General features: G+C 38.8%; 1 protein-coding gene across 2 annotated transcripts in view; it reads left to right on the top strand.

Moving 5' to 3' along the window:
• The first annotated feature begins 2,833 nt into the window (after positions 1 to 2,833).
• asxl1 (ASXL transcriptional regulator 1) overlaps positions 2,834 to 15,836 on the top strand; it is a 102,686-nt gene continuing 89,683 nt past the window's right edge. Inside the window, exons 1-2 of one of the 2 annotated variants that reach the window (XM_080204821.1) lie at positions 2,834 to 3,388; positions 13,562 to 13,644. In XM_080204821.1, the coding sequence (XP_080060947.1) occupies positions 3,332 to 3,388; positions 13,562 to 13,644 (140 nt within the window). In that variant the 5' untranslated portion in view covers positions 2,834 to 3,331. The remainder of the gene's footprint in view (positions 3,389 to 13,561; positions 13,645 to 15,836) is intronic. The other variant, XM_080204819.1, reaches the window with a different exon arrangement.

Raw genomic sequence — 15,836 nt, 5'->3', positions numbered from 1 at the left:
ACAGGTTTTTGGATGTTTTGTGGACTGGAGAAAGGTTTATAGTAAATTACCCCAGGAGTCAGTGTTTGGAACCCTGCTCTCCCTGATGTAGGTAAATGGCTTGGACATTGGTGTACAATCTGAAAACTGGAAGCTGTCAACTATGAGGAAGATAGTGTAGAGCTTCTAAAGGACACAGACAGCTTGGTGGGATGTTCAGACAAGCCGCTGATGCAATTAAATGCAGAGAAGTGTGAAGTGATTCATCTTGGTAGAAAGAATGCAGAGAGACAATCTGCTAAATAAAGGGTACAATTCTAAAGGGGATGCAGGAGCAGAGAAATCTGGGTGTGTACATATAATATATATATACATATATGTGTATTATCATCAAAGGTGGCAGGACAGGAAGAGAGAGTAGTTAATAAATATAAAGTATTCTAGGCTTTATTAATGGGGCAAAGAGTACAAAAGCAAGGAAGTTATGTTAAACATAGAAAGCACTGGTTTGACTTCAACTTGAATATTAGATATGAAGACATTGGAGAGAGCGTAGAAATGAATCACAAGAATTGTGCCAAGGATGAGGAACTTCAGTTACGCGGACAGATGGGAGAAGTTGGGTCTGTTTTCCATGGAGAAGAAAAGGTTGACATAGTAAAAACTCTCACAACACCAGGTTAAAGTCCAACAGGTTTATTTATGAGACTTCTTATTGTGCTTACCCCAGTCCAATGCTGGCAACTCCACATCATGAAAAAAGATTGAGCAGAGATAGAGATATTTAAAATCTGAAGGGTTTGGACAGGATAGGGAAAAACTGTTCTCATTGGTGGAAGGATTGAGAGCCAGAAGGTACAGATTTAAGGTAATTGGCCAATTAACTAACAGGGAAATTATGAAAAGCTTTTTCACATAGTCAGTACGGGATGGCACGGTGGTTAGCACTGCTGACTCACAGCGCCAGGACCTGGGTTTGATTCCCAGCTTGGGTCATTGTCTATGTGGAGTCAGCACATTCTTCCTGTGTCTGTGTGGGTTTCCTCTGGGTGCTCCAATTTCCTCACACAGGACAAACGATGTGCTGGTTAGGTGCATTGGCCATGTTAAATTCCCTCTCAGTGTACCCGAACAGGTGCTGGAGTGTGACGATTAGGGGACTTTGACAGTAACTTCATTGCAGTGTTAATGTAAGAACATAAGAACATAAGAAACAGGAGCAGGAGTAGGCCACCCAGCCCTTCGAGCCTGCCCCGCCATTCAATGTAAGCCTACTTGTGACACTAATAGATAAACTTTAAACTTTATTCAGGATCTGAAATGCACTGACTTGAGGGTATGGTGGAGACAGGTTAATTGGAGGCATTTGAGAGGGAATTGGAACATTGTCTAAAAGGGAAGAATGAGCTAAGCTATGGGGATAAAGTGGATGCATAGCATTAAGTGAATTGCCCCTTCAAATAGCTCATACTGACTCAGGGATCGGTACGGTCGCCTCCTGCAATCTGAACTGTAACTATTCCGTGATTCTGCTCCAAAACTCCCCACTTAACTCACAACATAAGACAAATTAAAAAAAAGTTAATCAAACAATATTTTGTTTATTTAAGTACTTTGTAAATGCTCCTTATTAACATTGCAGATGGAACTTCTTTTGAACCCAGATGGTCTGAGAAATTGTATCTCTGAATCAGATTATTGAAGCAAGGTATATATGGAGCATATAGTTAAGAAGTGGATGTGGGCGTGCTTTTACTGACAAGGGAACGCTTGATGCTGACCCTGAATATTAAAAATAGAAATGTTACATTCCACAGTGCGACAGCCCACCTTCTCAAACAGAATTTAAAAATCCTTTTTTAGATAATTGCTTTTTAAACCAACCATGTTTAATTGACCAACTTTGTGGTTTGCACAGTTTGTTTCTCCTTTTAATTCGACAGATGAACTTATCTGGCAAGTTATTATTTTATGGTTAGAAGGACGGCACGGTAGCACAGTAGTTAGCACTACTGCTTCATAGCTCTAGGGACCTGGGTTCAATTCCCTGGCTTGGCTCACTGTCTGTGTGGAGTTTGCACATTTTCCCTGCGTCTGCATGTGTTTCCTCCGGGTGCTTCAGTTTCTTCCCACAGTCCAAAGATGTGTAGGTTAGGTTGGTTGGCCATGCTAAATTGACTGTAGATGCATGGATTAGTGGGTAAAATATGTACGGACATGGGGGTAGAGCCTGGGTGGGATTGTGGTGGGTGCAGACTCGATGGGCCGAATGGCCTATTTCTGTACTGTAGGATTTCTGATCTTAATCAGAATTTCATAGACTCTGAAAGGGGAAAGGGTACATGTACATCTTTCAGCAGTGCACAGACAGCATGCTTTAAAGGTTGACAAAATATACATTTGGGGCGAGATTAATATATGTGTGTGTAAGCTCAGCATTGAATTCTTGTGAATGTGTCTCCCACCCACCCCGCTTATTGTTAAGCAGAAACATCGTCAGGGTTCTACACAAGTATGTTGCGGAGCAGCGAACGTTGCCCCGCAGTGTCAGCGACAGCAGCTAGGTGGCGGGTGTATGTACGAGAGAGAGAGAGCGCGCGCGCGCGAGGGGTGCGCAGAGGGAGCCGGGAGTCGTAGTCCACGCCGCCGGGAGTCGGCCATCTTCAGCGAGGGAAGCGCTGGGACGTCGAGGACTACAAAACCCAGGGCGCATTGCGCACCCGAGGAGTGGGGGAGGGGAACCCAAGTCGACGTCCTCTCTACCCCTCCCCCTTCGCTCCTCAGAGCGGTTGTTGTATAAGGAGCGCCCCCCTTCCCCCACCACTTCACATATATACACACACACACACATATTCGGTGCAGTCCGCGCCTCGCGCAAAGTCATAAACAGGCCACCCTCCGCTGAATGTTGAAGAGCGAGAGATAAATATATAATTTTTTTTAAAAAAAGCGGCGAGGAGGAGGAGGAGGGAGAGAAAAAAAGAGCGGTTGCTGCGGCTATTGACGTCAGTTGCCCTTTGGCCCTGTTTTCATGATGGCCGTTTGCGTCGCCTAGAAGCCCCGGGAGCTGCAGAGTGAGGAGGGAAGGAGTGAGGAGAGAGAGCAGGCCCAGCCCAGCTCAGCCAAGATACCATCCAACTGCACCCAGCCGCCTTCTCTACACACACCCACACCCACCCACCCACAGAGATTGTGTGGAAACCATCAAGAAAGAGATCCTGGTTTTTTTTTGTGTGTGCGTTGTTGTGTTTAAAAATTTGGACCAGCGAGAGAGAGGAAAAAAAACACACACAAGAGAGAAGACGCCTAAAGAGAGGGAGAGGAAAATATAAAAGAAGAAGAGGGGAAAAAAATGAAAGACAAGCAGAAGAAGAAGAAGGACCGCACGTGGGCTGAGGCTGCCCGCATGGTAACTAAAACTGAGCCGTTTGGGAGAGGAGATTTTTTTTTCTTCTTCATTCACCCCCCCCTTCCCTTCATTCAGAGCCATTTGAAATGGGTTCATGACCCGATGGGGGGCGGGAGCTTGGCTCCTCTAACAATAATAATGTAGCAATCAAAACTCACCCAGCACATGTTTATTCTGTATGTGTGTATGTGCGTATTTTGTGTATATATATATATATATATATGTAAGTGGTTTTGTCCTGTTTTGTGTGTTACCCACCAACGCATCTCCCTGCTAATCATGCTTTATTTTTCAAATGTCTCTCTCCTTCCTTCCCTGGTCCCCGCCTTTTTTACCAGGGGTTAAAGTTTTGGGGAGGTAATATACAAAATATGTGATGTGTTTTAAATGCATTCCTACAAACGAACATGCCAGCATTTGAATGCGCATCATGTAAATGCTACACACAGACATGGTGAACCTCAATTATCCATGTTGTGTGCATTTTTTTTCGCTGTTGTCGGATGTTTGTTTCTACAGTAAAAGTCATTTTTTTTGGGGGGGGGGGCAGGAAGCGGGGGGTGGGGGAAGCTAGTAAACTGTCCTCCTCCCCCTTTATTCTTTCTGGCATATGTGGTGAAATTTAATATGTGATGTATTATTGTAGTCAGTGAGTTTATTTTTCTTGTAGTTTGCTTTGTAGTGTCGAAAGCCAGCCCATAGCTATGCAGACCAGGGTTCCTGCCCATAAATGAATTACACGCTGTGTAATGTTACTAGTTGGGCTACGTCCGAGACTTGAGCGTGATCCTCAGACATGCTTGAAAGTTGTGGAATTAAGCCTTCGGTTGGTTGTGAAGCATTGCTGCTGTTTACAACCCCTCCCCGCCCCCATCATTTTTTAATTGATTACTATTATAGGCGGTTAAAATAATCTTCAAAATACATTCGGAGTTGTAGTTAAATTGTGGGTGTTGAGCATCAAAGTCCATGTGAAAAGATTGTATGGCATGTTTTCTTTAACCACATTATGTTGTCATCGCGCCTTGTACATTACACATTGTCAGTAGCATTACTTACAAATAGATATTCATGTACTGTGCCATACCATCTACACAATCATTATTTTGAATACCAGTTTGAATAACTTGGAGTTTATTGGTTTTGCATTAATTGTACATTTATAGGCATTAAGTGATAGAATTTCCTATTCATGTAAATTCTTGGTGCAAAACTTTTAAGCAACACGGTTGTTAAATCTTAGGTATGAATCATTTGGTGTGGATTAGGTTGCAGTAAGCTTATGCTTATAGAGTCATTGAAGGAAGACATCCCACAATGCTGTATGTTTTCTAGAAAATGCTTCATTGGAATCGGGCAGTAACTCAATCTTTTGGGATTTAAATGGTTGCTTTAAAGCTTTTCATTTCCCTTACCTTTGTATAGCATTGATTTCAAGGAACAGTTTTTCTGTGTTGAACCAACAATGGCTACCATCATGGACTATTTAATGCTGCAACCAAAGTATCATATTTACATTCAAAATTTCTCGTAGGTTACTGCCTCATAATGACCACCATAGAACTAACAATCTAGTGAGTACCCTTGTAACACATGAAAGAATATTTGTCAATATGTTTAATATTTAATTGAATTATGATACTTTTGGAAGCATCAAGAACCTATTCCATAATACGCCTTACAGGGAAGGTAAAGGGGGCGGCACACTGGTTAGCTCTGCTGCCTCACAGTGCCAGGGACCCAGGTTCAATTCCCAGCTTGGGTCGCTGTCTGCAGAATCTGCACGTTTTTCCCGTGTCAGCGTGGGTTTCCTCCCAGTGCTCCAGTTCCTTCCCACTGTCCGAAAGATGTGCTGGTTAGGTGAATTGATCATGCTCAATTCTCCCTCAGTGTACTCAACTAGGTGCCCTGAGTGTGGCAATGAGAGGATTTTCTTAGTAATTTCATTGCAGTAAGCCAACTTGTGACATTAATAAATAAACTTTAAAGTTATTCACTTTCCCATTTGACGCAGTGTCCATAATTACTTTCATCATGGTGCTTTAAAGGAGAATCCCACAATCCATAAAAATGTGCTCCAAGGGGAAAGCCATATGTCTGAACTAAAATTCTGTGTTTTAATTTAAGCTACACTGAAGCTAACGTGCTTGGAGTTTTTCTGTTGTATCCTTATGAATTCCTAGTTGTCTCATCTTTTTCCTTCCTCCAGGACAGTTATAAGGACAGAGCATCAGGCAATCCATCTTTACCCCAAACACTAGTTTTTGCTTTATTTGTCTCATGCCTGCAATGGTATCCCTTTCTTTTCAGATACTAAAACTGCTTTACGTGGGAGTGGGTGTCCAGTGACCAATCGTCAAATTTATTTCCTGGGGATAGTAATGGTAACCGGTTGTTACGAGTAGCAACACCAGCATCCAACGTGGTGGCAGACAATAATTTCAACTTGGAAGCAATGAAGTGTTTATGTTTTTTTTAAAAAGCTATTCAAACTCCTCCAAAAAGTGGGTTAAATAGTGGGTTAAGTGTCACAGTTAGATTTTGAGTGGGCAGTTTATTTACGTAGTAAACTTCTTTAGGTTGATGTTTAAAATCAGGCACTACATACAAATTACTGCTATCATTAAAAATAATTTTGCTGTTGCTTCTGAAATTATTGCTGTACGTTTTCCAGAATCAGAATTTGAAACTTGAGGTATATTTTTGGTACTTGAGACCGACTATAATTAGAAAAATCAACACTATAGCTTTTTTTATTTTACATAAACTTATTGAGCCAGAATTTGCTGCCAAGGTAACAGGCTTATGGCACTTGCCATTATTGATGCACAAATGGTATGGCAACATTGGGGTGGGGAGGAGACACGCAGATTAAAACTGAATATGATGAAGTTGCTGTCTGAGTTCCGTTTGGCTGTTAGTTTCACAATGTCAGTCTGCTGTCTGACTTACCACAGACATGAATAGTATTAAGCTGCCATATTTTTGTGGTGGATAGAAATTAAATTTCCTGCAGAAAATTGGGTCTAATTCATTTCAGTCGAATTACACTCTTCATGTTGTGATAAGTGTTAATTACTCCAAAATAGATTCTTGGGCACTCAGGAAAATTAGCTAATGTAAGTGTGGAGTCTCATTCCATCTCATCTTAATTGTTGATTTTCTAAATATAACTTTTTTTAATACCATTCCTTTTTGCCACTCTTCTCTCAAATCAAACTACTTTCCCTCTTTTTAATTTCTCTTTCTGACTCTGATTTGACATTCACCCAGTCTAGTTTGCACTCCCTCCTTGATTCTTGTGCTGTTTGTTTCACAATCTTTCACTCTGATTAAGGAGACATACAGTTGCTTGCCTTTTTCATTCTGGTTCCAGTTATTCAATTTCTCATGCTGCATTGTTATCCACTTTCAATTTTAGATTTGCCAGATATAAAAAAAAGACAAAAGTGAGAGCAAGTTTAATTCAACAAATGTTTGAGATGATCTGCTATAGAGACTTATGTCCTGTTCTCTTCAGTTTTGACGTTTTAAATGTCTTCAAATCCAAATGTCATAATTAGTCAAACCTGAATAACTGTTGAAAATAAACACAAATGAGGGAGATTTTGGCCAAAGTAGTTCATCCTATTTTTTAAAAAAAAACTTGTTTACCTCCAGTCAGCATCTGACTACTTGACTGGACTTCAAGATTTTGGTCTCATTACTCTAGCTGGAAAATCATTCCCACTGCTAATCATTTTGTGTGAAGAAATACTTTCTGATGTCCTTTCTGGACCTGCTTTGTGCAAATTATTTGCCTTACCTTGTCCTGCTGCCCTAATTTAACTACAGTAGTGCTCTGGATTAACCTATTATTTCAGTCAGGAGTGTAGTACATAACTCATTGGCTCCATTTACGCTCGCCTGCTTTCAAGCCTGGAGTCCAAGTTTTCTTAACTTTACCTCATAATTCTGCAATCTGACACAAGAAATTGGCCGTGTATCCTATTCTGTCATTCCCAGGGCTCAGTTGTCCTTCCAGTTTTATCCAAACTGAATGAGATGCTTAGACAGTTTCAGCGTTAGTGGCACTTTTGCAATGTCTGAAGTAAATGCAGAAATTGACTATTGCTTTTTCCACCTGTGAAAGCAGACTTAAAGCAGTACTTACTAAAGAAAATACATGGCACTGTGGATTGCTGAAAACTTTCCCATTCTAATAGTTGTACTAGTGTTAATGCTGACTAAAATAACTATGTTTCAGAATTTGTCACTTTAACTAATGCTTTTGAGACTGGTTACCCAATGCAAGTTAGCGCTGACAAATAGTACTTTTTGAGTGTGCTGGATGACTATATATCTGCATTACTCATATGGTCTACACTATAAATGAGAAGGGTGTCAAGTTCAGTGAAAAGCCCATGCTGAATCCCAGACTCTGACAGAATCGCAGAATTGTTACAGCACAGAAGGAGGCCATTTGGCTTGTCATGTCTGTGCCAGCTTTCTGCATGAGAAATTCACCTAGTTCTGTCCTCTTTCATTCTCTCTGTAACCCTGCACTTTCTTTCCTTTCAAATAATCCAATTCTCTCTTGAATGCCTTAATTGAACTTGCCTCCACCAGGCAACACATTCCAGATCTTAACCACTTGATCTGTGAAAAAGTTGCTCCTCATGTCTCCGTTGCGTCTTATGCCAATTACTTTAAGTCTGTGCCCCCGCATTCTTGATCCTTCCAACAGTGGGTCAGTTCCCCTTCTACTGTGTACAGACCCCATGTGATCTTGAGTACCGCTATCAAATTTCCCCTGTTCACCAAGGAAAACCATTACAATTTCTCCAGTCTATCAATTTTACTGAAATTCTTCATTCCTAGCATGAGTCACATGAATCTTTTCTACATTTTGTCTAATATCTTCACATCTTTGCTAAAGTGTCATGGCCAGAACTGGATGCTGATTCGATCTGAAATCAGAATTTGTATGCCAGATTTTTAAAGCAATATTCCTGATAAATATTGCTGAAGCAATATTCCTGATAAAGTACTTTATATCAACAAAATTGGCACTAGGATATTCTCCTTAATGTTCCAAAATAGTTTTCAGTAGTTTGTTAAATTTGTATAAGGCTGCAATTACACTGTACCTGAAGCCGTGAGGTGTAGCCAAAAGATTAGAATTTTACAATATATTGTGCCCATCTGCAAATCAGAATGGCCTGTTTGGAAAGAGCAAATTACTTATATTCTCAAACTAATTAAAAATATTTGTACTAAATTTATAAAAGTACTCTAGATGCTCACTTGGGGACTTTAAGCCAAAATGGAGTTGAACTGTTGTAGAACCTAAACTGAGATGTTTTCCTGGAGGAACATTGGTTGGATTTAGTATGCTCCGATGTCAGGTTCAGACTTAATGGGTTATACAGCCAGATTCCTGTTGGTACACACCTGATGCTGCTGCTTAACATGAACCCATGGCCATTGAAATAAACCACTGTAGATGACTGTAGTCAATACTTTTCTTACCTCTGTAATGGGGCCGGTTAGCTCAGTTGACTAGATGGCTCGCGTGTGGTTCAGAATTGTGTCAACAGTATGGGTTTGATTGCCATTTTGGCTGAGGTAGACTTGGGACTTCAAGGCGTTCTTGCCGTGCCCTGGATGTAGAAGGCAATTCTGAACCATCGCTGACAAAAACTGTGGAAAATGACCGAGGATGAAGCATTAGCCGACCATGAGCCAAGGACTTGCCTTTGGGCAGAGCCCCTGTGAAGAAATCTCTTGTAGCATTTAGCATTCACTTTGCCAACATTTTACATTTAATACTTCTGTAATTTGGCTCAATTAAGAACAATGCCCTTGTGCTCATTTAATGAGTTTAGTGTACAAAAACTAAGCTCCCTACTACAAAATCAGTAATTTATATATAATTGGTATAAGAGAACTGGTTTAGAGCAATATAAACGTGATCTAAACTACAGCAGTTCGAAATCAAGGCGATTTGCTCCTAGGTCTTTATGAACTTCAAGTTGAAGTCAGGCTTACTGAATTCTCCCAAATGCCGAACTTGTTCTTGCCATGTCCATTATAGCATCATTGAGATGTGGGTAATGTTTATGAGTTAATGGGGAAACATTAAAACAAATATTCTCTGCCTCCCAAATTTCAGCTAATATCTAGGTTTTATCAGCTGAGCATGTCTTAATTTTGATATTTTCATGACTAACAGATTCCAATGATCTTGAGTTGTCTGTATTTGAATTAACATGATGCTATTGTATCTGAGCACTATTGTGTTCAGTTTTTTTTTGTACAGGTTATATGTGCTTGATAACCTTCCTATGCTGGTCTTTAGATGTAAAGTCTATTATTGGGCAAGGGTGGGTGAAGGAGCAGGATTGCAATTTGGATATAGCTTAACTAGGAAGCATATGGGTACGATTTTACTTTTGTTTAAATTTAGAGCTTTGTGTGTCATGAGATGAACTATAGGTGGTTGTCTATAGGTCTGGATTTGTCAACTTACTGTAAAACCTTTTGTCTGGGGGTACAGCATTACTGATTTGACATTTTAATTTTTGAAACCACAATTGCAGTCTTTCTCTGACCATTGTAATGTTTAGTTTTGATTTTTCTAAGACTCATTGCTCAGAAGGGAATTTACTTATTGCATGTTCTGAAACAGCAAGCTAGAATATATACCACCAACTCCTGCCCTCCCACCTCCTCCCCTGACCATCTTGCCAGTATGCCTACATTTTAGTGTGGAATTTATTTCTAAAAGCACAAAACCATGTTTATTAGTGAGCAAATCAGTAGTTTATTGTCACGGAGTAAAAAAGGAGTCAGTAGAAGATGCATATTCCCAAAGAATAAAGGGAATACATTTATAAGATACCAAACAATAAAGTCCAATACTTTGATTTTTTTTCTCTAGTATTCTCTTCTGTAGCAGATTAATAAATACGATAATTACATAAATCTTTTCTAACAATTTACTGTCCATCTCATTTGTATGTAGCTTTTTAGAGTGGTGAACTTCAAAATATATATCTTGTTTACATCTTTCTTCACCCAATATCTGCAAAAATACTTCAGAACTTTCCTCCAAATTTGAATAATGGCATAATCCTTGCAATTGTTTGTGTACATGCAAAATTATTGCCTTTAGACTCCTGTGTGAACACAAAATCAGTTATGGTAGACATTTAGATTACTTTGCAAGACATGAAGATTCTCTGCTCAAATTTATAATTGACCATTTCATTTCATATGTAACCTGCGATGAGCAGCCTCTTGGAAAATTACTCAACAGTTTTTCTTTCAATTTGGCACAAGCAAAATGATAAGAAATCTGCTGAGATATATGTAGTATTATATGTGTCATATTTAAAAACTGATCTGAACTCTAATTGTATAAAGGAGTTCACTTCAAATTAATTCAGAAAGGTGCAAGAGTTGCTAAAATTGATCCTAATGTGACCATAACACTAAGTTGCATTTTTGCTTTAGAATATTAAACTAAGTATTACATAGTATAATTTTCCTGTCCTCCTTAAAATAGCATATCTTTTAACTTGTAGCAAGCAGTGCCAGGGAAATCTTCGAGATAAGTGATTGGGGATACATAGGAAATGAGCTCAACTGGATTCAGGACATTTTCGTGAATGTTTGAAGTTTTGGTGGTTCAAATCTGAACACTTCATTTTGATACAGATAAAGTAACTGCTTCTATATGCCATTTTGAAATTTGTTTATAATCAAACAATGAATCTACACTAGTGTAACTGACTAGAGTACTGTAACTACTTGAATAATCTCTACCTGACTTCCTTCCAACAGACTATTATTTAAATAAATTTGGCAGCTTGTCATCTTAAACAGTGTTTTCTGATCTGTAGACTTGGTAATTAACTACTGACATTACAGCTCCCAAAATCAGTGTGCAGCACAATGTTAAAGATTAGCTTTTTTGTTGGAAGGACTCTAGGGCCATGAATATTTTGGGTAGTGAGTACAGATTATTTAAGATTCTGAGTTCCGTGGTTCACTGCCTCTTAGCAAATTTTGGTTTTTTGATTCTTTATGAGCTGAAATGTAATTTTTCTAAAATCGTGCTTTGAAAGAGAAAAAGTGATGCTTATTTCAAGTGATACAATTATAAATTCATGTTCTGGGTTTGCTTAAGATACCCTGAGAGTTTACAACTTCAGCCCTGCTGGATGAAGCACTACATTAGGTTAAATTTGCATTGGAATCATGATGAAATATTGCCAGATGCTTCTTTACAATGGTGCAAATGAAATATAGACTGTCTCGTACAACTGAGAAGGTTGCAAACCAGAAAAGATAATTAACCCTTCCAACCTGCTTTTTGATTCTGAACAGATCTGCTCAATTTAGTCCATGTCTTAGTGTGCATGTTGTTTTGTGATGGATTTTTGTTTTTGCCTTGTTCAAATGAGCGAGTGATATGTGCATGTAATTTTTTTCCCCTATTTCTGTGGGGAAGTACCTCACTTACATTTGGGGCCTCCCCTGACTGCGCAGCTCACATCATGAAAATTGTGTACTTTACATTAAATACTCCTTATGAAGCATTCAGTTAGGGTTATTTATGCTGTGGTGCAATTGGGACTGGGTGTTTTCCAGTAACAGTCTTGCAGTACATTGCAAATATATTTTCTGAAATGGAGTGGTTTTTTGTGTTGTATCAGGCTGCAATATTAATGAATATATATTTGTGGGGAAGGGAGGTAAACCTTAGAAAAAGGGAAATGCTGGATATACAAAACAACTGTTTGAAAGAGCAAGGACAGATTAACACTTAACTGGAGACTTTTAATCAAAACCCACGCTTTGCTTATGCAGCATTCGAATTACAAAATTGAAGCCCTCAAAATTCTGTCCAAGTAACTTGACAGTTTTTGGCACTGTTGTGGAAACTGTAAAATCCTCAATTTTTCCTGACAGTTTCACTCCCACCATCCAGAAGTCTGAACCAATACTATTACATGCTTTATAGAGAGAACTGACAAGTCAGTTATTTCTGTCCCCACATATCTGAAGATTTTACATATCTTCAGTCACTGTGATCATCAGTTAGGCTAAACAATATGCACATAGAATTTAATCATGTTCATTCAGTGTTACTGTTTTTGGAATGATTTGCAGCGCTTGTGAATTGTTAGTTTGCACTGTTGTTTTCTATGGCACCAGACTTCGATTCTGGATGCAAAATAATGGCACATGGCTAAGTATTTTGGTGAGGAGCATTTACCTTATCAAAACTTCAGCTAGAAATCTTGGCAAGACTCTTCATGTTTAGGAAGTCAGCATGCTAGTTATTTTGAACCCTGATCTGTGCTTAAACATCTGCAGAAGTTGCACCAAGTTGCATTGTTTTAATTTTATCTAAATGAAACTTTGGATTTCTTATTGTCTGAGTGTCATGCAGTGTAGTACAGTCCCAAACAGATTAGGACGCTTCCGGTTCTAAACAATAATATTGCATGGATGCATGCGTTTGTACATAAATTATAGTTTCAGCATCTCTGGACTAGAAAGGAATTTCATTGTCTTGTGACCATAGCTGTAAAGTTTGTGCGTGTAATAGTCAGGATTATGCTAAGTTTTAAGGCTTTTTTAGAAAATAGCCTAGCGCCATTTGTTAGCTTGGCTTCTGGTGAAGAACGGTCATTTGGTTGAAGTACCAGAGCATTGCCACTGTTTGTTCTATCAGAGACTGTATTCTGTGCGTGTTGCTGTTATCGCGAGGGGATAAGTAAAAGTATCTTTCAGTATATCTGTGGTAGTGAATTTATCTTCAATTAGAGGACAGGTGATAAACTGAGCCCTTTATCCCTATGGGGGAAGACCTGTTTTTAATTTAAAAAGCTGGTTTTGTTATGACTAAGATGATGTTAGTCCATTAAAATGCACAATGCACTATAGATTATTCTATTCTGTCTTCATCTTTTCAAAAAGTGTCAATTTACAAGGGTCTTCCTATAAACCGTATCTTAAATATTAATGTGGCCATAGTTTGCAGTTTGACTAATTGCTTTAAAGTCCTGTGGATTAAAGAACATGCATCACGTATATTGCTGCACATGATCTTTTTCTTTTCAACCTTTTTGTGCTGTCAGGTAATGGTTGACTTGGATTTCAGTACATATCTGTCCACAGGTGTTGGAAAATTACTCAGATGCTCCAATGACCCCCAAACAGATTCTACACGTTATAGAGACTGAAGGACTCAAAGAAATGAGGTCAGTTGTGGTGAATGGATTTGCTAGGAGAATGTCAATGGGTTTTGTTAAATATAAATGCTGAATTTGAAAGCAGGGAAGAGTCCTATCTGACCTAGTCTCCTCTTGTAACCTACAGTAATAGATGGGAATCTGCTTGAGGATTGTTTTATTTTAAATTTGAATCCTAAAGTTATAACTTTTAAAGTCTTTTTGTTTTCCTTTCTTGTGGCCATTATTGGCACTGATGCTTGAGCCTGCTTTTGTATGTATTCTCCATGGAAATCAGAGTCAGTAGCTAAAATATTGACTCACCAAAGCCTGTCCAACATTTACAAGGCACAGGTCAACAATGTGCTGGGGAACTTGCCTGAATGAGTGTGTAGCTCCCAACAATGCTGAAGAAGCTCAATGCCATCCAGGACAAAGTAGTCCACTTGATTGGCAGTCCATCCACAAACATTCACTTCTCCATCGGCCAAGCGCAGTGGTACAATTCCTGCGATGTGTGCCATCTACAAGATGAACTGCAGGAACTCCTAAAGGCCCCTTAGATTGTAACTTCCACATCCATGAGCACTACAATCTAGAATGACAATGGCAGCAGATGCATGGGAATACCACCATCTGGAAGTTCCCCTCACATAACATCCTGATTTGGAAATATCCTGGCATTCCTCACTGTTGCTGGATCAAAATCCTTAAACTCCCTTCCTAACAGCTCGAGGTCCATATCCAACATGTGGACAACAGCTGTTCAAGAAGGCCGTTCACCACTTTCTTAAGGACAATAAATGCTGACCTAGCTAATGATGACCACATCCTATAAAATTATTTTTAGAAAATGGGACTTAGTAAGCTTCTCAAGGTACATTATCAAAGAAGGCTATGTTGAGCAGTAGAAATGTCATTACTTGTCAGTTTGTTTTTAAAACTGTAACAAAAACTATAAGGCAGGGCTAAAAGGCTGTACAACAGTGGCACACAGATTGTGACATGAAGCTGGAGACAGTCACAGAAGTAGACTGGAACAAGGCCTTAGAGATTTGTAAATGAGAATTTAATCATGCAGTGATCTTTTGGAGATCATTAAAGGCAAAGATTGTGGGGAACGATACAAGAATCTATTTTGTTGGAGTTTTGGATGAGTAGGAGTATATGTAAGGCTCAGCAAGGAGGATGTTGGAAAGATGAAGACAAAGGCTACATCCAACGGCCAGATCAATATCTAATAAAACCCATTCAAGCCTTGGCTCAAATGTCAGTCATGGTTGAAATTTGAACCGCAGTTTATCGAATGGACATTCAGTAGTCTTTGTAACTAGAACTGTTAGGCTGTGTACTCTGATTTTTAATGGACGTTGAAGACTTGCTTATTCAGTTGGAAGAAAGAAAAAGGCTTAAGATTATCAATTGTTTCAGTCAATGTTTGATTTTTGTTCCAAGGAGACAGTCAAAACACAGTTCATATTAAGTATTGTCTATTTCTCCCATATGCCTCATTTAAATGGCCATTAATATTCAGATGCCCCATATTTGCAGCCAATTACTGCCAGACTCACTTCCATTTTAGCAAGCAATTGCTTTATTTGTATCTCGATGGGAAGAAAACAAAGAAGAAACAAATACTTGGATTGATATAGTGTTTAAAACATGCTCTTCAAGTATCAAAATGTTAATGCCCAATTAGTTACTGACTTGCAAAGAGGTTTGTTGTGTAGACAAGTAAGGTAAATGGAAATTTCTTCTCAAGGCCTCCAGTTTATGGTGAGGAAGTCCAATTCTATTTCATAATATGGGATTCTGGAACAACTTCTTGGGGTTTTGAGAATTGTGTTGTACAGCTCTGTGCGTGAAACTCACATCAGTGGTGTTCTGTGTAGTTAATGTGTTGTTAGTGATTTAAGTTTGACATTCTGCAAATTCATCCTGACAGTTAACAAAAAAATTTTAATCCCTAAATGTGATTTTCTATGAGCCCCTTGCGCTGCTGAGCTCAGTATCTCTACTTAGTCATTTCTTGGTTGCTATCTTACTGATGTTGATTTTAATACAGTTAGAAACCAAAGAAATTAAACCAAATATTTTAAGATTCATTCATATAAGAAGAATAATTTTACAATGTTTATCACAAGGTCCTTATTTAAACAGTTTTATTCAGTTTCTGGTAAATTCCAATTTAATTTCAATTGTATTTAATAAAATAAAAGTTA

This window comes from Carcharhinus amblyrhynchos, chromosome 16 (genome assembly GCF_965287045.1).
Source record: "Carcharhinus amblyrhynchos chromosome 16, sCarAmb.v2.hapA, whole genome shotgun sequence".
Classification (NCBI taxonomy): Eukaryota; Metazoa; Chordata; class Chondrichthyes; order Carcharhiniformes; family Carcharhinidae; genus Carcharhinus; species Carcharhinus amblyrhynchos.
This window is presented reverse-complemented; position numbering and strand designations above follow the sequence as displayed.